Raw genomic sequence first — 24,266 nt, 5'->3', positions numbered from 1 at the left:
ATTTCTTTTTTTGTGATCAGTATCAAAAATAATCTACTTACCGGCAAGATTTGAAAATGCTTTATTTTTTGATGATGGCACAGTGTAAGTACAAATGCCTTTGGATTGCTTTGGCTGTCCCGGAGAAGAAACAGTCTAGGAGAGAACATTTTTAAGTACACACTGAATACCACAATCCGTTTCTTCATACATAATGAGAACTACTACATTATTTTGTGCTATTGCCTAACTATTCTTTAGTTGCATTAACAGGTGATTCCATAACTAGCAATTTGCTTTCAATTTTTTATACCATGGCTATGCAACACTAATAGATGAAGAAACAAGAAATGAAAGATACATGACAGTAGTTCTTGCCCTGTGAATGTATGTATGAGGCTTTTGTTAAGGGTCTCTCTAGCCAAGCTTTCCATTACTGATATGTACTCTCATGAAGAAAATGTTCCCATTTAACTCCAAAGCAAATCTGGATTTCTGTAGATGGAAAAGTAATACATGAGAATCTGTTCCCACTCTCTTGCATCAGTTTACAGAAATCCAGTGTCAGCAAAATTACATTTAAGTTAAATGGCTGCAATTGCACAGAAACAGCTCAATACTTTCTTAAGATGACTTATCAGTTGTTAAGTAGCATCTACATTATCAAGATGGGGAAAATAAGACACTGATTTTTCCTCTGAAACAGACACAGTATTTTTCCCTTACCATCACTGGAAAAGAATATACTTTAGAAGTATAGCTAGCAACATCATACTCTACACAACTGTCACTTTTAAGTTGACCCACAAAATTGAAGCCCTAATTGAAATGGTTAAATATGTACTTAGAAGAGGAGAAAAAAATCTAGCCAAAAAATGTTTCCTCCCCTTGACATTTATGAACTAAGGAAGGAGAACCTCTCCATGCTACAGGAAACAAGAATATACCTTTGGCATAAGGCTCACAGCGCTAATCTCTAGTGGATTTGTGAGATGGCCAAGCACAGTACTGGGGCAGGCCTCAAGCCCTCTTAATTGCTAACCACTAAGCCAGGAACACACTTTTCCAAGGCTGGGTTGCAAGAACTACTTGTAGTCTTGTGAACCCAAAAGAAGTTACTGCAGCTCCTCAGAACCGATTGAGAAATGTCAATACCACAAAAACGCACCATCATAACCAGGGTCAGTCCAATACTCGGAGACAGGCATGTCTTGCCATCAGCAGAAACCATGCATGGTATTTGAACATTCCTTTTCAGTCCTAGCAAGACCAGATGTGTGGAAAAGTGACCAAAGACTTCACACATTAGGATCAGTCTCAGGGAGAAAGACCTTACCTGCCCTGTGGTTACTGCGGTTCATGCAGATATCTCTAAATCGTATTTTATGTAGCCATTTCAGATAACCATGGTATCATAAGCTGGTGGCACAAAGCAAAGCTCAGCACAACTGATCCTGCAAGTGTTTACTCAACCTCTGGCAAGCAACAGGCTGTCTGCATAAACGACGACTATAAAGATAGATGCATCCTCAACAATAGCTTCCAGAAACAGTCAAATGGTAGCGGTATCAGCTGCATATGTACATTGCTGAACATCTTACATGAGCCATCAAAAGCCTGTTAACTTTCTACCTTCTTTTGTTCAAGAACACACAGAGCAGGAAAACACAGGCAAGACTTTTCTGTCCTGAAAACCACGATCCTTAGATCTCGGAGCATGTAAGTAACATGGCTCTTTTGCCACCGCTGACTGAACTCGCCACAGCCAGACTAACCAATCTTCACCTTCCACAGCGAGTAAGCTGGCTAGGCACAAGTTTAGCACTGCCTCAAAGGCATTAACACATTTATAAAAACCCCAAGAAGGATGGGCCACTAGATTTCTAAGGCAACAAGTCAAAATGAGCCCAAGACTGTAAAGAAGATCTGTAGTGTGAGAGAACCAGAAACCCAACAAGTCAGCAGTGTTCCTTTGCTTTCTCAGCCTCTCTTCTCTATTTGACCTGCTAAGCTAAAAGCCAATAGCCCTAGCCCAGCAAAAAATCCCAAACAATAAAAAAACACTGCTTGATGAATATGTACATGCAGCACCAGCAATTTCTGCTTCTCTAACGTATTTCATTCTTCACATAGACTTGTGATGCTCCTGAACCAGATAATGCCGAAGAAAGGTTTGAACTTGACTGTCTCCTGAGAAGCCAACATGGAAGTTTCTACCTTAATCCTGACAGCAGTGAGATTAGTGAACTGAAGGCAACTACGCTCTTCCCATCCCACAAATAAAGAACTGCTGAATGCAGCTGAAGCAAGTTCCCTTCGATAACTGTAACTACATATAAATAAAGGAAACAGAGATGCTCAGAAGGTACTTAAATCTCAACTACAGACATTTTAGAGAGCACTGGAACAGGGACTTTCATTTCTTTGCTCTAGAACAGAAATAAATAGTGAGAAATCATCACTAACTGCTCTGATTCATGCAAAAGAGCACAAATAGCTGATTACAAATCTGTGGCCTGAAAAATATGTCCTCAATGCAGATTACAGGAATTAATTATTTTCAAATTCTAACATTCTCTAAAACTTGATTGCCTCTGTTGGAAAAAAGAAGAAAGTTTAAGTGTTTTCGTAATATTTTATTTTTCAAATTAAGAGTTAGAACCCACTCCTACAAACACATACTCTAACTTTTTGAAATTCAGGGAGGTTATAATGGGACTGCTCAAGAATCAGGTTACTCAGAAGTGCTCACAAACCTGTAAACCCCTACAGCAGAAGCTGTGCTCTTGTCTGTAACGCTTACCATCAGATCATAAATACTAAGCAACAGGAATACCTACCCATCTACAAGCCCTTGTTGCTTAATAATCCTGTGAGATTCTTCTCTAGAGATTCTTCCATGAAACCAGTGCTGTGTCCTGTGAATAACTGGAGGCGAGAGGGAAAAGAGGGAAAGAGAGGATGGTTAAAAACAGTAACACGTGCAACACTTTTTTCCACACACTAATTATTTAAACATTTTAAAAGTGGGTATAGTTTTGTTACAGAATATAAAATATCTTTCATCAATCTATGCAAAAAATGAATCAATATGAAAAGAATGCACCAGCTGTTGCATCTACTTAATATACCAAGTAGACGGGCCTTATCTCCATGTATTTTTCTGCTTTGCAGATGTACGACTAGGTTAACAAGAGAAATCTCTTATAATATTGCCTTTTCATAGCTTCTTGAAAATGTTGGGACTAAACAATTCTTAGAATACAATGTATAAGCTAACGAGTCAGAACCAAGTCCCCTTAACTCTCGATAATGAAAAGCACTTTAGCTTGTGCTTTCAAGGGTAGAGTTACCCGCAAATATTTTTCTGTTTATTATTTGATTGTTTTTTAAATAGTATTTTAAAATTCTGTTTAACCGAATAGAAACACAGAATAGAAACAGAGAATAGCTGTGTTTCCTCTAAGAAGTCCAGGATATTAATACGACATTTCCTATTATTTTGATAAACTTACAATCTCAAAGAGATGTTCAGGACTCGCATTACAGGCATCTGTATTTTACATTATTCAGTTATTATGGATTGAATGATATTTTGAAGACTCTCATTTTTACTCTTCAAAGATTAACAGATCACTCATTGACTTTCCCTGTCTAAAACCAAGAATTGACTTCTGGATTGTTTTCAACAGAAAGATTTATGGAGTCTCTATAAAACCTGAGTTTCAAAAGATTAATCTTGAAGAAAAGCTTGAGCGTGCTTTCAAAGGAAAACAAGTCCCTTCTACTGAGTCTGTATGGGTAAGCATGTTAATGACACAAGCTACTGGTAAGCATTTGACATCAAGGCATTAATACTACGCAACTGCACTCTCTCGCTACATGAAATGTAGCTTTTATTTACCCACAGAGGCCTCTGATACTATGCTTACAAACCAGCAGAATTTACCTGTACTCAGTGTGGAAGGATGGAGTGGACTTTGGCTACCCAAGATGTTCATTCTTGTGCTACGTTTCTACAGAGAAAATGAATTACCGTTAAATCCACACTAAAGCCTCAACAGAAGAGAATTACTGCACATGCAATACAGATTTAATTTACAGGAAACTGGGGGCTGGGCAAGTTTAATGCAAGGATGAGAAAAAGAAATGCAACTTTGAAGGGGGCTAATCTACAAGCAGCAGCTCATTTCAGTTGGCTTAAAACACAAGCCAGATGTTAATGATGAAAGCTCAATATCTAAAAAAAAAAAAGGAAAAAAAAAAGACAGAAAAAAGAAAAGTCTGATATGTTTCTGCTCAGGCAAAACACCAGGCACTCAGTAAATCAAGCAGTATTTCCCTCCCGTACATAAAGCACCAGCTAGTGCTTCAGTAATGACTCCTGTTCCCTAAGAGACGAGCATGTGGGAAAACTTGTACTGCAGCTGTCTGTCCACAAGACACTATAAACAAGTTACATCAGTTTTCATTGCAAGAGGTCCTGCCTCTTGTATATTCTGCAATTAAACTTACTGGGAGCAAGCCATTAGTCAGAGCCCCAGCCTCTTCCATGTGGGGAAGCATTTAATTTGACATATTCCTCCTCAGAGACTGGTTTTGCAAACTGGCAGTAAAGTTCTGGTGGGTCTGCTTTCCCCCTCAACCTTCCTCTGGACACTAGGGGGACAGAGAAGCAGTGGTAGAAGGTTGTTGTGAATGTGACAGTTTTGCTAAAGATGGATATTGACTTTCAGATCTGCATGCTTGCAGTGTGATTGCTTCAGGTCGGAGCTAAACTATACTGTGACCAGCACTGCACTAACATCATAGCACACTCTGTGTTTTGGCTCTCAACAGACACTTACTAGTTACAAAAATAGAAAAGAGAAGATAGCTACCCTCCAAGCATGTCCTTCTTCCAAGGCAGCACTCTGTGCTTCAGCAGGATTTTCAATAACTCTTCCTATTTGCCCCGAAAAATCCATTGCTACTAGTGAGTTTTCAGATACACTTCTCTGAAAAGGAATTTTCACTTGTTTCAAAAAACAGGGAAAGAAAAAACCAGCTTGAGAGTTTCATTTCAGAATGTTTTGGTTTCAGAAGACTGTCCAAAGTTATCCTTCAACAGCACAGAAAAAACATCTCATTTTTTTTCCCCCTTCCAAAAGATTCACAGACACAAAAATAGATGGCTTTTCTTTTCAGGCCATAGGAGAGGGAGAGGATTCAAAGGCTGAGAATAAAATCTGTATTGCTCAAGTTGCCCATTTGCCCTATTACTATACTCCAGTCATTTTCAGGGCCAGTTGGGATCCAAATATAGGATCTTCACTTTTAGATAGCTAACAAGTCAGCTCTTGGCCCAACATATTTTAGGAAATTTACGTGTTAGTTTTGCCAGACCTAAGCTGGCTTCTGCAGAGACAGCCAGATGTCTCAGTACTGTACATCTCAAAAGTGCCTGACGTATCCAAGATTTTTCAATCATGTGGATCATGTAAGCCTAAGATAATGGAGAGCCAACCACGTAAACTATACTCATGTGAAACGTGAACTTTACAATGATTTGCTACACAATGCTCAATTTACATTTCTTAGCGTAAAATTTTCCACTTTTAAAATGCAAAAGCAAATGTATCTTTTCCAACATCATACATTAATGAGGTAAAGTTCATTACTTACTACTGGAGTGGAAAAGTGGGGAAGCATGGCTTTTCTCTGCTGGGGAATTCTGTAATTCTGATACAGTAGCATTCCATACTGCCAACAGAAATGCAAGGATGTTATTATTCAAATATATACCCTAGGAAAAAAAACCGTAGTGATTTCATAATACCACTTACACTGGAGCAAGGTGCCACCAGTTTATTTTTTTCATCATCAGAAGCTGTCCCAAAGCAATTTGCATTAAGTAATAATGATTGGCACGTGGCAATCGAGCAGTAAATATGCATGACAAGTTTTATTTAAAAGACAGCACTTTTACAAGCCTGAGTGAAATACACAGGTAACTTCTGCCACCCTCAGCTATCACCACATTTTATAGAATACAAGCATTCACTCGAGGTCAGAACACACGTATTAACTCCCCTGCTTTTTATCCTCTAGTAATGTGAACTTAAAAAAAAATTCTGCATAAGACATTCAAACTCAGTTTTCATAATGATAAAAAATAAGAACCTTTCTGATTCACTAGCTGTTTTAATAAATTTCAGCAGGAAATAACACTTTTGGTACTTTTCTCATCCTTACAAAAATAAGGTGATTGAATTCCAGTCATGCTTCTCGTTGAACGTGATAAACTTTAGCAACACTAGTAGCTAGGATGGTAGGAAAACACCTACTCAGTGCCTTCCCTAGGGGCACAGTGCTGAAGTATAGCAACACCGCTTACTGAATGTTCTAATTGAAATGGTATATATAATTTTGTAAACAAGGTAATATATGACTATGGAAAGCTAAATCAGTAGGTTAATAAACAGGAGGGTCACGACCACAGCCTTGAGGCACAGCCTTAATTTTCCCTGACTATACACCTTTAATCATCTTTCAGTGTTCCTTAAAAACAAACCTTTTTTTTCCCCTAGTGTTAACTGCCTAAGGGTGAATGTTCTATGCCAGTATACAGAAATTCCTGCCATACAGTACTGTTGTTGGCACAGGTTGCACTGCAAAGAAAGATTCCTCTGAACAAGGAAGGTCACAGCAAGATGCATGTCTACATATTTGGTAAGAATAGCCAATTCTGCACACTGCGAAGTATTGTCCTTGCCATTCGGCAACATTAGTGCCTCGACCAGTGTAACTAATTTCTTCAGAACAAGTGGTATCTTCAAGGCACAATTCACTACAATTATCGGATCCTCTGTTTGAGCACTTTCCCCACAATGCAAAATTCTGTGTAAATAGGGAAAGTAAAGGACAGCTGAGAAGCAGCACTTGGAATTGCCTGGAGACTAAACCTCTTACCGTAATTGTTAGCATGTATTAAACACGAGTCAAGTCAAGTAACCGCAGAGCAGACTATGATAGCCAACAGAGGTATTGGCTCCACAGAAATCAAATACGCGTCTTGTAATTGGGATTGCTTCTTGCATCCTGGCCTATACTACGGCTAGTGCACCTGCTTTTGTAGCAACTTAAAATAGGAATTTCGGTACTGCAACACACAATCTCTTATAATTAACAAATGAGATAATATTTGGAGAGCGTTCAAAGAGATGTGCTCTGGTTTGGAAGGTGACCACTTAATGTAGATGGAGAACAGGCACTGCATTTTCATACCTGCAGCCCTGGGAGTCTGATTTGCTTTCCCCACGCTTACAGGGTTTTGCGTGATGGACAGTCTGCACAGGGAGAGGAGCAGGCAATAGTAGCAAACACTTCTCATATCTTGAGGATAAACAAACGAGCTGAACTTTTTTGAGAGGGAAGGGAGGAATCAACAATGGTCACGCAGCAATAGGGCTATCCGTGGCTTCTCCTAGTCAACGCCACACGTGGACCGGAGAGCGACAAAACCTCGTACTCCTCCTGACGCACCCGCTCCCTTGCAGCTCCTGGGACGCGTGCTGCAGGATCGCACCTCCTTCAGCAGGTGGGTGTGAAACACCGGTGGGGAAAAGGGCATTTTGGCAGGGAGGGCTGTGAAGGCTTTGCTGACGTGGGCTGCTACTTCGGCAGGAAAGGCGACTCTGTTCATTCAGGACAGGGAGACCGAGTGCTCGCCGTGCCCCCGGGTTACGTGTCCCATTTTGGGCACAGCCTGGCAGGCGGCAGCCGCCAGCGGGACGCTGGTGCGCTGACCTCAGCGGCCGGAGGGAACAGCCGTGCCCTCATTTCCAAATCTGACATTATCTGTTTGCTACCGAGAGAGCCAAAGGTGACTGAGCTCAAGGTTCTCCATCCTATTTTGGTGGACGTGTATCTAGTATCAAGTACCGCAGTACGACTTCGTGCATGCCTCTGCTTTTTATCACATTTTGTATGTTATGCTTTGACACAGAATATTAGAGGGTAGGATAACTGCACAGAAGAGAGGGGGGATTTTCATGGGTAACACATTATCTGTACATTTTTTTATATACGTGTATATTCCCTTTAACATGAGGGAGGATGTAGTAAGGTACAGAGAAGAACACAGTAGTTTTCAAGGCAGCATCTTCAAGGGAAGATTTAAAAACAAAACAAACCAACCCAACCCAAAACTTCTGCACATTTCTCTATGAAGGTCAGTGAGTTCTCTGCTTCAAAGAGTGCAAAATAGTCAACTTTCTCCTCAGTTCCTTCCACGGTGATTTTGTTTCAGAAAACCTGTGAAGCCTCCTATAATATTATGAAGAAATCTCACTGTTTGCTCTCAGATATGAGTAACTTTCACCCAGAGGTAGGGTTGCTTATTTTTGTTTCCTTTTTTTAATAGAACCTTCAGAAAACTGAAAAAATTGCAAAAGCTTTAGATAGAACTCTCTTCTAGTTAAGATAACCACTTACCGTTATCAAAACATTTTCTTTAGCTTTATGATAATTTGCAAATACCTTGTTAAGTGGGTTTTTTTTGATTCATTCACATATCATGAATTTGGCTCCAAACCTAAAATTATAGTTGATTCATATGTGGAAGGAATTGAGCTCAGTCCTGTGCTTAAAAGCTTAGGAGGGACAAGTCTACCTGGCATTTTGCTCTTAGCTGTATCATTTTGGAGGCAGATGACATTTAAGAACATATAGGTATTTCCTCATGAACAAAATAATGAGTGCAACTTAACTATAGGTGTAGCTCTATTCACATGGAAGAGATCAGGTACCTTGAGGAGTCGAAAGGCCGTCATCCAGCACGTCCTGCTTTGCTCGTCTTCAGCACACAACAACCTCAGCTCCTTTGTTTCATTTCTCACTCTGTTGGGCTATAAAGAATTAGAGGGAAGTCAGCTATACTCAGTAGAAACGCAACAGAGTAAAGGCAGGTACAGTGTTAGTCCAAGAACTGGCCAGAAAAAGGTCACACCACGCTGAACTAAAGCTCAGGAGAGGCTGAGCATGCTTTGAAAGAAACCACTTTCTCAGCTGGGTCCACTAAGATAATCAGTGTCTGCTTTGAAATACCCTGCGGTTCTGGCAGTTTACAGGAACAAGGTCCTCAGGTCATGCTAGAACCAGAACCAAGGCGTTTGGGTTTGGTTTTTTTTTTTAGAACTGTGAGAAGTTTTATGAGCCCCCATTCTGAGATTAAGAACCCAAGTTTCTGTAACTGAAGGTTACTGAAGGTCTGCTTCCACCAGTTCGGGATCTGTCCCGTAGCTGGTCTCTACTCTCTGAGGCAAACCCATGTTGTCCAGCTCTGGTTCGGCTGCTAGGAAAAAGACAACTTCACTGCTGTCAATAAAACCCACTCCCAGCCTTATTTTCTTCTCAGAAAATTACATGGAGCTTTGAAACACTTTCCAAACTATCTCTCAGCACAACAGTTTTTAAAATCCTCAAAGGCAAGTGCTTAGTCTTATTTCCATTTTCCAAGACAAATCATCTTCTTTAAATAAATGCAAACCTCTGGCCCACAATAATGGTACAATTACACCCGATCGGAGCTTGATCCTTTGTTGCTGTATAGTTTTGGTGCTCGCTGTCCAGAGAAACCTTCCTATTCAGTTAGAGTACTTGGAAAAAAAATTTCATCTGTGAGGTGAACCAAGGCCATCTCACAGGCACACCATGCTTCAGCACTGAGCTGATCTTGCCCAGAAATTTCCCAAGCCAAAGGAGCACCAGATAAAGTGTTAAAAGTGTCACATAAAACGATGGCAAGATTCGCAGGACATGCCTGCCAAATGAAAGACATTAAAGATCAAGTCCTCACGACAGAGATGCTTGCAGAGTTTTACATACAAATCCCATTTAGCTGGGGGCTGGGGATAGCAACACTGTCTTGAACTTTGGAGGAACTTAATGAGAAGAATTACCTTTATACAAAATCCATACTCCGCAGGTGCATTGTACAACTTCTTGCCTGCTATCAGTGAGAAGATGTTGCTGTCTTCTAGGTCAGCCAACAATTGCAAATGTCTTGGCTCCTGGGGAAATAATGTGTTTTATCATAGGTAAGTGTAAGATTTTGGGAGACGTTGCTGCAAGCTCTGCAGTCTCTCAAGACCAACCCCCAACAGAGGGCACAGTATGAACACTCCGGCAGCCTGCAGTGGACACGGCACGGCACCTTTTAAGTATCAGCCTACTAGCAGAAGGTGCTTTGTACAAGAAGCTGACAAAATACTTATTCACACACATCATGTTAAAAGTGGCATAGCCTATTACATTGCTCCAGAGAAATCTGAAAGTTAGATAATATACGATATTGTCTAAGGTATCATTTAAACTAAATTCATGAACCATGTGATTGGAGACCATTTCTCTTGCTAACCTTGTTAGCACGACTTCAGCGGCCACAATGGTGTTGTCTGGCTAGTTTGGTTTTATTATATAACAATGCTATATAGCTATTTTCATGCATTGAGAGCCCAGGGCTTGACTGTCATTTGATCATGGCTTGTTTATCCTTTTCTATGTGATAAAAAACCGGGAACATTGTGTGCAGATATCTAAAAACCAGAGCAAAAAATACTCACCATAAAAGCAGAAAATGCTTTCACATGCTAGTACTGTGCAACTTTTTTTTTAACCTTACCTTTGAAGTTCCTTTTGTAGAACAATAAAGTCCTGATCTCCTCAAACACACATACAATTTCTTCCATGATTTCCTACCCAGCTCTTTCACATGCAAGAAACCTTGAATTTCAGGGCAGCTACTGGAATTTAAAAAGTTCTGTTGGAGAGGAAAATGTAAATGAGGATTGTGTCCTATGTATGGATCATAAAATTGTCACTGTATTTGCAGAACAGAGAAGCAAATGGCAAATGACTTTGCTGACTTGGGGCGCAGTTTCACGTTATCCTTAAACTGACATAGATGTTTGAACTGATTTATGACCAAAATAGGTATTCCTGCTCCTCCCCTTACATCTACTTCGCTAACTCCCCCTGCCCCTGGCATTTTCCTGTTCTCCTTGTCAATACTTAGATCTCCAAAAGGCTAACCATTTCTCTGCATCCCCATTCTTCTTGCACTTGGCCTGAAGGGACACAAAGTAAGCTTATGAATTCTTAAAGTAATACCTTGTCACGACAATTCTGGCAACTAATCTAACTTGGAAACAATGGCCAAAATCCGCAACTTTATCCCAAAATTTTAGAATGGAAACAGTCTATTAAAGTCTTATATAGCACATGCACCTGTCCCAAGACAAGAGAGGTATGACAAACAACAGAATATTTAACTGGAAATGAAATGTAGAGCAGTCAAATAAGTGTCAGCAATTATACTAGACTTCAGGATCCAGAAGTATTTAAGTTCTTGACACAATTAGAGGGACCACATATGGAATCGTTTCATTTGCAATACATCAAAGGAAGGAAGTATTAACTATGGTTAGCAAACTGATGGATTGCTCCCTTATTACAATGGGCCAGATTTTTAAATGACAGAGGGCTTGCTCAGTAAGTTAAATGCCAAACTAATAAATTCAATAGTAGGAAGAAAAATGCATAAACCTGGTTGGCTTAGATGACTCTGCAGTTCTTGAAAGTTGTGTTCTGGTGTTATTTGGTGGACAATGGCCACAGGACACAAAACAAAAAATCAGTGCCCTGCATCAGAATTCTTAGTTGCATTAAAACCTAATTTTTTTTCCCAGTCCTCCTTCCCATCTCAACTAACAGAATGGAAAAGAACAGTCAATTTTCCTGCTATTCGTACTGTGAATCCACTTCTCAACTGTGAAAGGGAAAGACCAAAAGGAGAATATATTCTTTCTGTCCAGCTAGATAAACCAAAACTAAACTAAGATGCAAGCTTTTTTGCAAATCTGAGCCAGGCTGATCCTAGGGAAAACAGTTCCCACTGTTTTTAATGCTACTAAGACTAAAAATACTAGCTCTTAATGCAGTATATGATATTGTGAGATGATATTTAATATTCTTCCCTATTTTGTGCGTAATTAAAAACAGCATACTTGCTCAATGTTTGAGGTGGCCTCTGATGCAACACGCTTAGTGACTACTAGACTGCAGAAAGTTTACCTTCAACAAATTACAACTGTCACTGAAATAATGAAAAATGGTTGTGTGTTTTTTAAAAGGAAAGGGGTATTTAATATAAATGCTTGAAGGAAGACTGTTTCTTATGGTTAAACAATGAACCAAGGAGAATGTACCCATCCTCCTTCCTCCACCCTCTCACGCTGTTAACCCCTGTGACTTATGTTTCTCCAAGACTGTACCTAACTGTGCCTCCCCAGAAGCAAACTCTTGTATCTCACAAGGTTGTCAGGTTCTCCTTTTCCTACTGCTTGAGTTACCCTAGGTTCAGAACTTCTCTGTCTTCAAGAACATCTTGCTCTTTTAGGGAGTCCCGCTGCCTGTGTTAACAAGCAAACTCAATTTTCTACTTACGCTGCAAGGAAAAAAGGGTCCAAGGTGTGCACACCTCTGCTCCTACCGGTCTGTGGCAATGCCTGTTCTCACCAGTTTTGGTTCCCAATTGCAACATCATTGCAAGTGACTTTCATTTTTAATTCCAGAAACTGCTTTGATTTTTGTTTCACTTCCCATCTGAGAGTGGATGGTGGTGTTTTAAATTCTTCTCAGTGAACCTGGAGCCAGTACTTAATGGATTTTGAAGTGGTTACAGGACAAAATGAGTGCACTGGTTCAGAAGGCAGTGGAAACTTGTTGTGTTTAACCAGAGAGTCAGTGCATATTTGCAAACATGCAAAATGACAGAAGTCAAGCTAAAATCAGTTATCTGTACGTATACTTTCTTCATATATTTGTGCCTTCTGCATTTTAGTTTGCCTGTAACTTGTGCTACCATCTTCCAGGCATCACGGTCTTATATTCTTAATATAGGACTCTTTATTAACAAACTCTGTTTTTAATTTGGCCTCATGAGTTGAATGTCCCCCATTTGAGAAAACAACTAAAGTGAAAAAGATTTAGACTCCAGGGATTTAGATCAGAGTGCTTAAATTGAGAGGTTTAAGTGAACGAGTTACTGGTCACAGAGGTAGCCCACCCTTCAGCACCATCCTTGGAGGCCAACCAACCGTGCCACCACCACAGTTCCTTCATGAGCAAGCAAGAAACTACAGCAACATCAAAACTTTGGTATAAACTCAGTGCATGTGCCACGGCCATGCAGATTGCCCAGCTCTACCAACACATATGCATAAGGTATACACCCCTGTAATTTAACTTGGGGAGCTTTAAATGGGATTACTCTGCAACTACTATGTACAATTTTCTGTAACTACTTGCACTTTTACTTCTTAGGGAATTATTATTTTTCTCTACAAAAGAGCAGCTAGTTGGCTGAACCATGGGGAAGTTGGTCCTTATTGTTAATTCTCGCCAGGGACAAACATGGGACATAAAAAGCAAAAGCAATACCTCTCACCATCTCAAGACCGTCTTCTAATATACATGCACATTTTTACAGTTTCTCCTATGCTATGATCTGGAGTATAGAAGAGTACTTCTGTTTTGCCTTTTATGAGGAATATTTGTTTTTCTAGAAATATATCTGCTGAGATGGTTTTAGGAACAACACTAGGTGGCCGAACCAGATACCCATAGAGTAAGTTGAATATTCGTGGAACAAATATGTGTGAACGTAACTGTGAATACTTTGTGTTTGTAACTTACACCTCAATGCCACTGGGTAAGAAGATCTTTGTCAGATATTTTGAACTTTAGTACTATATGCTAACTTACTACACTGATCTTTCTCTGACCAGCTATTTCCAGACCTTTGAACTCTCCCTTCCTTCCTCTCAACCTCTCCCCTCCAGCTTCAAAACTTTCTTTGTCCATATGGATAACTTACAGTACCTGCAAAAGTTGTGACTGTGGGATACTGCCATTTGTTTGCTGGCACCAGGCAACCATTTGCTCTGGAAAGAAATTCTAGACACAGAAAGAGAAAACAATTGGAAGTCACATTATATTTGAACACTTTTACACAGAACAAGTGGAATTTTCTTCCAGTCATTAATTTTTTGAAACTATCACTCTTGAATCAGTTTGGAGATCCCCTGACACAGAAAGTAATACTAGGGCTTTCAAGTGTAGCTCTTCCCTTCCTTCTGCTCACCAAACGCCCATGCAGACAGAATGTGGATTTTTAAAATATCTGATATGCAGCATTTCATAAGTGCATTTTCCCATCGCTTCCCCTTCTTTTGAGGGCTCTCGGGGATCTCTAACAGCCTCTACTTTCTAGGAAAGGACAGGATGAATGGTCCTGCGGTTGGGTACGCAGTGACTCCTTGCTTATTGCATATTCTGTCACCAAAGTTCTGGGCTTCCCTCTCCGTCCAGAAAGGCTGTTCAGCAAACAAACCCTCTGTAACTCCACTTGCCGTGCGGACAATGCAGAGCAGGAGGAATAACAAGTTTTCTCTACCCTCACAGGGGTAAATTGGATGCAAATGCATTAGAAGAAGTCTCAGGCGGGGGTGCTGCAGGATCTCCAGTACATACACCTTTACCTTTGATAGCACTCTCTTTCTATCCAAAATACAGTGCTTCAGTGCTGTATCTGCTTGACCCTAAACCTGCTCAGTCCCTCAGAAGGCTCCAAATGAAGTGCCATTCACAGACCTTAACTAGTGAGAAAGAGCTCACGTGTGACTGTTGATGCTTCGTTTGGTTGTTCAACAGACAGGTTATGCTCAGGGCTTGAAACCCTTCAATCTGTCAAGAGAAAAGCCCTTTGCAAAATCTACCCCTACACGTTTATACTTCAGGGTAACATAACAGAGCCCAGTGTTTTTTTCTTGTAAGGATAGGTCAGCACACATTCCATGAAATGAAATAATAAAAACTGAAGGAGGACACACGTGCAATAATTAGCTCTGTGTCGTATGCCCTGCTTCACGTGCTAGATTTGAACAATCTCAAAGCAGACATCTCCCTCCTTTCCCCCATCCCACAAACACAGAAGCAAATACTGTTAAACACGCAAACAGGTGCTTCTACAGAGCTTTTCGATTTCAGGCATCTGGTACAAGATCTCACTCATACTGAATCTTTGCATGACAAAGGTCAGACAGTTTTCTCACTGGTAAATCTATGACTTGACTTCAGATTTATTCCTCCAGTTCCCCTTTTCATTTGCCATGTTTTAAAATGCCTGTATAATTTGGTTCACTGAATTTACTATACACAGCAATTACATTAAGTCATTCTTCAAGTTTTTAAACATTATATGAAGCATGAAGACATGCAGAAATGCCTGAAATAAAACAATGACTGATTATAACAAGACGAATCACAACAAAAACGTTTCCAGTTTAGAACATTCGTCGGTCTTCAGGCAATATAAATTTCAGTATTTGGGGCATAAAGAGAAGGGCTGAAGAGGAATCACCCTTCTGCCAGGTAAGTTGCACAATGAATTATGAAAGCTGACATTTACCAGCCTCTCTTGAGTAGAAACAGTGCCATATGGCAACAGCTAATGGAACGGATAGGGAGCCTTCGCATTCTTGCACCACCAAAGGAATGATTTATTCTCTGATTGCAGGAGCCTGGGACTGAATGCCAAGCATTCTGGGTTTTACTCCCATGCTCTGTTATTAATTAAAGTATACCACATGAATCCAATGTGCTAGCTCCTATGATACCAAAATTTCTGTACAACACTCAGATGTTCATAGGTTATCAGATGGGAAGATCAACAGAAGTGAAAAATTACAAACACTCCATGTACAGAAATGTTTCACACAGTAAGTCGAGGCACAGCCTCCGAAACAAGAACTAGCAGATGACGAATGTACGTGCAAGCACACGTGTGAGGATGCAGCAACTGTGCATTAACGCCTATGAGGAAAGGAATGAATGTATCATCCACGGTAAATTCAGCAACGAGCTTTCCGTGTGACCTCATGTTTCTTTTTTCTTCTGCCACCACAAATGCCCGACTGACCCAAAATCTGTTCTCACCTAAACCACCTCTGGATTATCCTCCTTCAGCTATCTAGATAGGTCACACCAGCTGACATCGGTTCGTGTCAACAGCCTGTTCCAACTTAGCTGTTTAGGTAAAATGTGAAAAATCATCCCCAAATAAGCAGTTACACTGCAAACAGTTTAAAACTACAACATTCAGAGGATCTTACAAATCCAGCAATAAGTACGGCTATGACATACAATACTTTTCAAGCATGGCTATACATGAGGCCATAGAGAGGGTGAGTTACTGTGATCAGTAAAGAAGGCAGAGCACACTAGTAAAGCACAGCCATAGGTGAGACACTGTTCAAGATATGTAACAATAAACTGGAAATTCCTTGTATGTAGTTAAGGGCTTTAGGGGTTACCCAAAGGGTTTTTTTTAAATTATTACTGTCAGAAATTAAAAGGTTTGGATACTGCATGCCATGCAATCAATTTGCTTCAAATCAAGCAACTTTGAAGATAATGAGTAAATTGCACTTCTTATTGTTTTTCTTAAACCAACAAATATTTCCCTGTCTTGGTCACTCTCCAACATAACAATAGCCATTTTGAAACAAGTATATTTGGTAACTTGAAAACACTTGGGGTTTCTAGGCTGGGAGGACAGTACAAGGAATTTAAACATTGGTTAAAATTTCTTTGGAAAGAATTCTGTTGGTTGGTTGCTTTGTTTTTTTTAAATAGATGTTTAAAGACATAACAGCGCCCAGCAATGTTATTGCAATCCATCCCTCTCTCTGTGGTGTAAACAACTAAGTAATGAGACTCACCATGGGATTTTTGAAAAATTCATATTTTGCGTAATTCTTCCTGAACAAAAATTTACTTTCACTTCCCATTGTGGACTCGACTTGAACTATGAGCTCATGATCTTCCAAGCACCTCTCTGTGGAAAAAGAACATGATGTCATCACACAGCCAACCAGCAGAAGCAGCGAGACCAACTCCCAAAGAACAGTAGTAAAACAACCCAGTGTAATTCCATTACCTTTTAAGAAGTTAACAAAACATATTACAGCTTTCAAACCATACTGCCACGAGGCATTTAAAGGAACTAGGGTGTAAGCATTCCAAAATTGAATGTTACATGGCAGCATTCTTCAAAGATTTCCTGCATCAGGGTTTCATAAGCTCAGACTTTTCAGAAAGAAAAGAATGTAAGATTTTTTGTGTGCAGTAGCTTAAATAATACACACAAACCTCTTCTTTTGGTGCTGGCTGTACGCTGTGGAACTGGCAAGGTGGACAGATTTAAGGGGAAAAAAGCTGCAGCAAGGCCACCGTTAGGTCTTGAACTATCACAGAAATACAGTGTCCTATTTGATCACACTCTATGAAACCAGTTCATTTCAAGGTGAACTTCAGGCCTTTATTGTAGATGCTGGACAATGGGGTTTATTATGAAAGAGGTCACAGGATCTACTTTACAGGAATACTGACAGAGACAAATGTTTTGTACACATGACAGGGCAATTTTCTGCTCTAGATTTGGTTACAAGGTAACTCCCTACAACCACCACTTCTCTGGTCAAAAGAATGGCACATCAAAGCATGAACAGATAGCTTAACAAATCCAATTCACTGAAAGCAGGAACTCGAAAGAAGGCAACTGGGCTACGTGTGCACTACTTCAGGAACTCATATCTCAGCAAATCTTCCACAGTTTCTGAGAAAATATTCAGGTATTTTTCAAAAGTCTTAATAGTTAGTATTTTCATCCCTCATGTAATAGGGGAAAAAAAAATGAGGTCAAACAAAAAAATAACTTTCGCAAAGCTCTATCCAAAACGCAGTGTGACTTGCTGGCCAAAGAAGTTCGGAGACTCTCTTCCCCACTTCATGTTCCTGCATCCTCACATTCCCACGGTTAAAAATATCAGGCTGCCACCCAAGTTCTTTTGGGGTGTTTTCAGGACAGAAAGCAAGCAGTCACTGCCATCTCAAAAAGTAGCAAGCTCTTGAACGTCACTGGCATTATTCAACTTAGCAGATTAATGTAATTTTTTTGATTGAAAATTTAACCTATCTCTGAGTGATCCCATTGTCTTTTTCACCTGCATTTAGATTGTCAGTCATCACCAGCTCACTGATGACTTCAGCATTTACTGTGCATTTGCAACGTCCAGCCTCGCTACAGATTGTGTTTCAAGGGGTTAACATTGAAGATTTTCCATACTGGGCTGCTCTCAAATAAAGAGCTGCCTCTTAGTGCATCAGCCCTAACACCACTTTTAAGGGTGTTAGTTCTTCGACTAATGCACACGACAATACTGCTGTTGGTAGCAGTTAATTAAGGACATTTTGCACCACCTGAGCATTCATCACGTGGACCTCCACAGATGAAGTTTCAGGTATTGCTCCTGGTCTATTGCTGCTGCCAGGGTTTTAGGCAACTGGTTATGTCAAACCTCCTCCACACTGTGATGAGGATGGTGGGCCTGTGAGGGTGGAGGGCCTTTCTGCTTTTTAAATTATGCTTCCTCTGAAAAAACATTTAACTGTGTTGGTATGAATCTTCATCACCGTATGAACCCCGAAAGCCCACGTCCTGCTACTGCCTGCTTCTGTCATCGCACAAAGTTGTGGTCTTCGCTGTCCTAATGCAGTAAAGATTGCTCGCCTAAGGGCAGGGACAAACCACATCCTGTTCATTCTGTCCTGCCTGAGGAAATGCAGTTATGGGTGAACATTTATCAATTTGTTTTGTATTTTGACCGTTAGTTTGTGTAAATATACCCAGTGACTGTTTCTGAGATGCTTTAGGCAACTGACCTAGATCTCTCTCTTTACTAAATCAAGACCCTTTTGAGACTGTGTGGTGATACTCCCGCTGATTTAATGTTTATGCTTTCATTTTACTGGTGAAAACCATCCTGAAGAAAAGGTGCAGCATTTCATAGCACGTGCATGTACAAAGAAAGCTAGTCCTGGTCAGTTTGGTACTACTTCATAGAAGTTGTCCCCTTGGAAAGTCCTTGGTAATTTGCACTTGGTTAGTACAAGTGGGATGAACTGCCACTTGACACACCAGCAACTCAACCTCAGCCCTGCTTTGAGCTTCCTGCTACAGAACTAGAAGCACAGATGTCAGCCTATTAAGTTCAATAGGTCAGTCTGTCTTCAAGTGGCATTGCTGCTGAAGTGACCAGAAATGTCTCCTTTTAGTTTATCTGATAGGCTCAACTCAGCCTCCTCTACACACTTAGAAGAACAAGACAGACTTCCCCCCCGCCCAATTGCCCTGTATTATTATCTGAACTTCTACAGAACTGTAGAAGTGATACAAGATGGGAAAAGGAGCTGGATTCCATCATGAACAACTCACAGGCATGGCCCCAAGTTCCCAATTGGAGAATCACTACAAATGACGGGTGGACCAAAGTGTGAAATAGCCCACACCGCTTTCGTATTTTAGCAAGCGCTGTGTCTAACTGTTCCATTTTTAATTCGTTCAGATTAAGGCAAATCAAACTCAATGTACATATAAACAAGAAAAGCTATGCATAAAACTATGCAGCAATTTTTTCTTCTAACCCCATATATATCTCAGAGCCCTACTACTTTTCTTTCCTGTTTCAACTATATTAAGTAAGATGTACAGTCAATTCTGCAGCTGGAAAAATGAGGTTTGTAGGTAGGGATTCTTTCACTGTCCAGACACATCCTATCATGACAGTCTGTTTTCATCATCATTATTATTATTATTATTATTTCTGTTAACGTCCAATACAGATATCTCAGTCCTCATCCTAAATTGGTGATAGTTAAGCATGGAGTAGCACATAGGGAGAATACCACATTTTATGAGCAGGTTAGGTGTATTTCTAGTTGCAAATGAAATAATGGGACCAAGCCAAGTGTCACAGGCTGCTTAAATCTTGACCACAAAGTGTTTTAGATACTAGTGGTACAGTGCGGCAGGAACCACTTCCACACGTCAAATCTAAGCAAGTCTGATGGTAAATTGTCACGCCATTGCCTCCAGCGAGAACATAAGTACTTTGTGTGGTCCAATAGCCGTTTGAAGTTACTTGCAAGCACACTTGTTATTTGGAATACACTTGACTATGTGTGCAAAGCAAGCAGTCAGGTGTAGGTTCCTTAAAAACTGGGACCTAGAAGATGACCACAATGACAAATATGCAGCTGGCTTCAAAAATTTGCTCCTGTCCTCAGTCTGCCCAACAGTAAAAAGATGAACTGGTTCTGCAAGCTCAGCTCTTTTGGAAAGTTGTATCAGCCAAGACCAAGGGGGGAAAAAAAAAAACCATAGTGAACTTAATGAAGGAACTCACCTCTTTTGGCGGGCTTCAAGATTACCACCTACAGCATTAAGTCAGCAAGCATGTCTTGAGTAAGAAATAATGTCTTATGGAAACACAGAATTCTCACTGCTCTTAAACTGTATTTCTTTCCCTACACTGCTAAGTATCTGTTCACCGTGGTTTCATATTTATACTAGCAATCTTTATTTCTAGAGGGAAAAATATGGAACGTCAGACACCTGATGATAGCTTCACCTAAGGTGTAGACAGATTACTACCTTGATCTGACAGTCTCTGAAATACAGGGAAGCATTTAAGCTACTGAGAAGCTAGAAATAAGCAGCCGTGTAACAAAAATTTCAAACTGCAACCAAAACTGGGTGGACACGTGAAAGCTGGTATTTAAAGTTTATTGAATATGTCACAGTGCATACTTTGGCCGCCAAATGCAAGAAAGTGGACGCTGCTGTGGTCTCCCGTTAAATGAACTCTTCTGTTCCCTTTCCTGTCCACATCCTTTCAAATACGTGAAATCTGTACCGCTACAGCTTTTTTGACGCTTCGGATGCTTTTTTCTTTGTCTGTTCGCTTTACGCCCTCAAAGGCTGCATTACTTCTGGCGCAGCTCGACTGCGTGGCCTACGGAGGACAGCCCCGCAGCAGCCCCTGCGCAAAAAAGTCTGGTGGCTGCTGAAGCCCCAACCTGCACACCCCGCTTCCCTGGGACAGCCGGGGCCCCGCTTTGTGCTCCAGTGTAAAACAGAGGTCCGAGGCAGGCAGGTCCCCATGTATATAAATGCAGCCCGATAAGTATCTTGCTCTTTTCCCATCATTGTTAATTACCAAGTTATTTGTGTGTAAACAGAAGCTTTTGATTTCCTAATCAGCCTCCTGCCCGATTCATTCAGAGATGTCACACACCAGAGTTTGACAGCACAATTAGTCACCATGGAAGCTATTGTGATGTCACAAACACTGAATTGTGGCATCATTGAATGAATCTGGCAGGAGAAGGATGTTGGTTACAAAGGAGAAGGCTTCTGTTTACACAATACCTTGGTAATCAGCAATGATGGGAAAGAGAATATAGAAAAAGAGAGCCTGGTAGTTTAATGAGCGTTGATAAAACTGAAAATTTGTAAAGGTTGTTAGAAGCGCGCATGTGGCGTATTAAGCTATGGAGATAAAGATTCTGTAATTTATACCTTAATTCCTCACCTCGTCCTACGTCCTCAGAACTGAAAGTATATCACAGGCATATACAAACGAGTGTTTCATGTTAATTTTTTCACATACTTCTGTATTGGGAGAGACAACCAATAAAACCATTAAATAATCAGGATATCCTATGGTTTTTTTTTTTTTTTTCTGTGCTACTCTGTAGAGCAGTGAATTTATCTGCATTTAACAGTATCGGTTTAGGGCAGTACATCTCCAGCAAACTGTTTCCTTTTTTTTTTTTTTTTATTTGTAAGGGTTCTGAATTACATTTTTAGACATTAAAAAAACCCTCTGTTAGCTGCGTTAGGAGAGCGTTCACAATTCCAGTGCTGGCGATCACAGCTTCTAATTTATCTTCCTCTATTTTCTAGAAAAAAATTCCCCGTGAAGTGTATCGACTAATACTCCAAATGCTACACTTTCTAAAGCGTTATTGTACGCTATGCAGAATTATAGATAGCGTATCTGAGCAATAGGCAGTTGCAAGCTGCACAGCAGAACCCTGCAACTAATCAGTGCCACAAAATAACAGGAGGAGCAAGACTGAATAACATGAGATCCTTTCAGGTACTGTAATTAAACCAATTCACGGTGTTATTTAATTCCCCACAGTTCTTCCTCTGGCTGCCTTCTTGAAACTGTAACCATGACACCTTAATTTCAATCAGGTGGAAGAGCTGCTGCCTGGAGAGCAGATGCCACCGCTGGTCCAGAAATTGCCCATGGATTTGCGGGTGGTGCCACCATTTTTTCCCTGCCTGAAGTCAAGTTTAGCCGCCCCCCTCCCCCCCCCTCAGCATGCCTAGCTTTCATAAGCATTACTGTAGGTATGCAAAGCTGAGTCTGCTCGCCCAGGTCTCCCAGCTGGTGATGAGCTGAGCTGTTTCACAGGACCGGTACTCTAAGGATCAAGCTTAATTTGCCTAAGCTGTTTATTTGCAATAGCTTCAGACACAGCAAGGTAGCAACAGAATGCCAGCGTGGAGATTAGACAATTATTTTTCTTTTTTATAACAGAAAACCAGAGGATGGGAAATGAGAGGAGGACTTAAAATGGCTTAAACGCTTAACACATCAAATTGCAATGCACAAAGAGCACGTATGTGACTTCAGCTAATTGTACAAATAAAAACAGTGGAAAGAAAACGTTCCGGCTGGAAGCACATTAATACGAATTACACATATTTTATGTTCCCAGGTAACCATGCCACCCCTTTGACCGTTCCCTACCTAATCCTAGGTGAGGGTGATGCTCCACTAGAGTCCAGCTGTTATCATCCACACAATGACTTTTGTAAACGAGCAGCTGACAGAGGTCCCTGGCTGTCATGTCTGCTAGAATCTCGACCACTTTGCTTGTTCCATCTTCACTAAAGACTTTTACATCCTGCAACATAAAGGGTACACTTACAGATCAACAGCTCTGAACATCGGCAAACCACACAGCTACCGTAGAAAAGCATCCTCTCGGTGTGATGGTTCCGAGCACCTTGGCAGCCAGGACAAATGACATGGATGATTCACTTTATAACACTTTCTCTCGAGGCCCCCTTGCCCTATTTCCCGCCCCCCCCCCCCCCCAACACCTCCCTGCACTAAGCAAAGATTCAGCAGGGTTAATATGACCACACACACAGAGAAAGTGAGAGAGCAGGCTCCCTACGAAACCGCGTCAGGTAAGCGAATGTGAAGCAGTATCGAGAGAGCGCTTCGGCAACGGTGGGCGAGAGAAACGACACCCGGTCAAACACACAATTTCCTTGGCGGTCCCGTCGGAGGCCTCCGAACATTTACAGAGGAGCAGGCCAAGACCCCGAAGACTGAAAATGGCTCTCGTGCTCCCCACTAACTTTTGATGGCTTCGCTCGGGGAAGTCCCGCTTGCAGTTCGCTGGCGGATCGATTAGCTAGCACCGTCCGGACACTTCTCTCCCTGTCCCGACTTCTCTTTCGATCGGGGCTCGAGGGCAGTTTGCGACCGAACGTGCCTACGCTGCCCACCCCGAGTATTAATGGAGGTGAGGGAGCAAGTCAGGAACCCGCTCCCCACCTCCAGCACTATACAGATGCTCTCCCCTCTGCATTGTTCTGCTCAGGCGAGAGACGCTTGCTTGCCACAACGTTATTCCTCCGGGCTAACGCGCGGGTCCGAGATTTCCATCAACTCCCCGCCGCAAGCGCCCCGCGTCGCATCCTGGCGAGAGGAGGCGAACCGACCGACGAACAAAAAACCCCGGAGGGCAGCCGGGCAGGGCGAAAAACCTTACCTCGGCGGCACGTAAGAGGCAGCAGTCGGAGGAACAAGATGGCATTGTACGCGGGGATCGCCTCTCGGGAGCGGGCTGGGGCTCTGCCTCCGCCGAGCCTCGGCGGCAGCCGGCCGGCGGCCGGGCGCCCGGGGTGCCGGCGGTCGGCGGTGCCGTACCTGTCACGGAGCCCCGGCGACGGGGACTGCTTCTGGGGAGGGAAACAACTCTGCCGGAGCTCCACTCAAAGGGTTACACGCAATCTTTGCGGTAGTGAATCAAACCACACCGTGTAGACCAATCCTAGCCCTCCCTCCGACTGATGTAATCGTTTCCCACACACTATCAGACTTCCAAATTACCCCCGCCCCCCCCAAAGGGAAAAAGAAAAAAAAAAAAAAGAAATTACAAAGGAAATTTGTCGTCGCGGCCACCCGCGGGCGCCGGAGCCCCCTCCGGCAGCCGCGCGGTTGGGCGGCGGGGGGAGCCCGAACCGCCGCCGG

The 24,266-nt window shown here is 41.6% G+C and overlaps 1 protein-coding gene across 2 annotated transcripts in view; it reads right to left on the bottom strand.

The window, feature by feature from the left end:
• Positions 1-24,266, bottom strand: part of GRB10 (growth factor receptor-bound protein 10) — a 108,309-nt gene that overhangs the window by 1,529 nt on the left and 82,514 nt on the right. The window contains exons 5-15 of one of the 2 annotated variants that reach the window (XM_010573922.1): positions 22,749-22,905; positions 16,803-16,918; positions 13,903-13,977; positions 10,643-10,780; positions 9,921-10,031; positions 8,769-8,867; positions 5,644-5,721; positions 4,860-4,976; positions 3,929-3,995; positions 2,820-2,907; positions 42-135 (exon numbers count right to left, since the gene is read on the bottom strand). In XM_010573922.1, coding sequence (XP_010572224.1) covers positions 42-135; positions 2,820-2,907; positions 3,929-3,995; positions 4,860-4,976; positions 5,644-5,721; positions 8,769-8,867; positions 9,921-10,031; positions 10,643-10,780; positions 13,903-13,977; positions 16,803-16,918; positions 22,749-22,905 — 1,140 coding nt within the window. The remainder of the gene's footprint in view (positions 1-41; positions 136-2,819; positions 2,908-3,928; positions 3,996-4,859; positions 4,977-5,643; positions 5,722-8,768; positions 8,868-9,920; positions 10,032-10,642; positions 10,781-13,902; positions 13,978-16,802; positions 16,919-22,748; positions 22,906-24,266) is intronic. The other variant, XM_010573930.1, reaches the window with a different exon arrangement.

The sequence above is a fragment of the Haliaeetus leucocephalus genome, unplaced genomic scaffold (genome assembly GCF_000737465.1).
Source record: "Haliaeetus leucocephalus isolate CR32 unplaced genomic scaffold, Haliaeetus_leucocephalus-4.0 Scaffold3, whole genome shotgun sequence".
In the NCBI taxonomy this organism is placed as follows: domain Eukaryota; kingdom Metazoa; phylum Chordata; class Aves; order Accipitriformes; family Accipitridae; genus Haliaeetus; species Haliaeetus leucocephalus.
The sequence above is the reverse complement of the archived record's forward strand: the minus strand, read 5'-3'. Positions and strand labels throughout refer to the sequence as shown.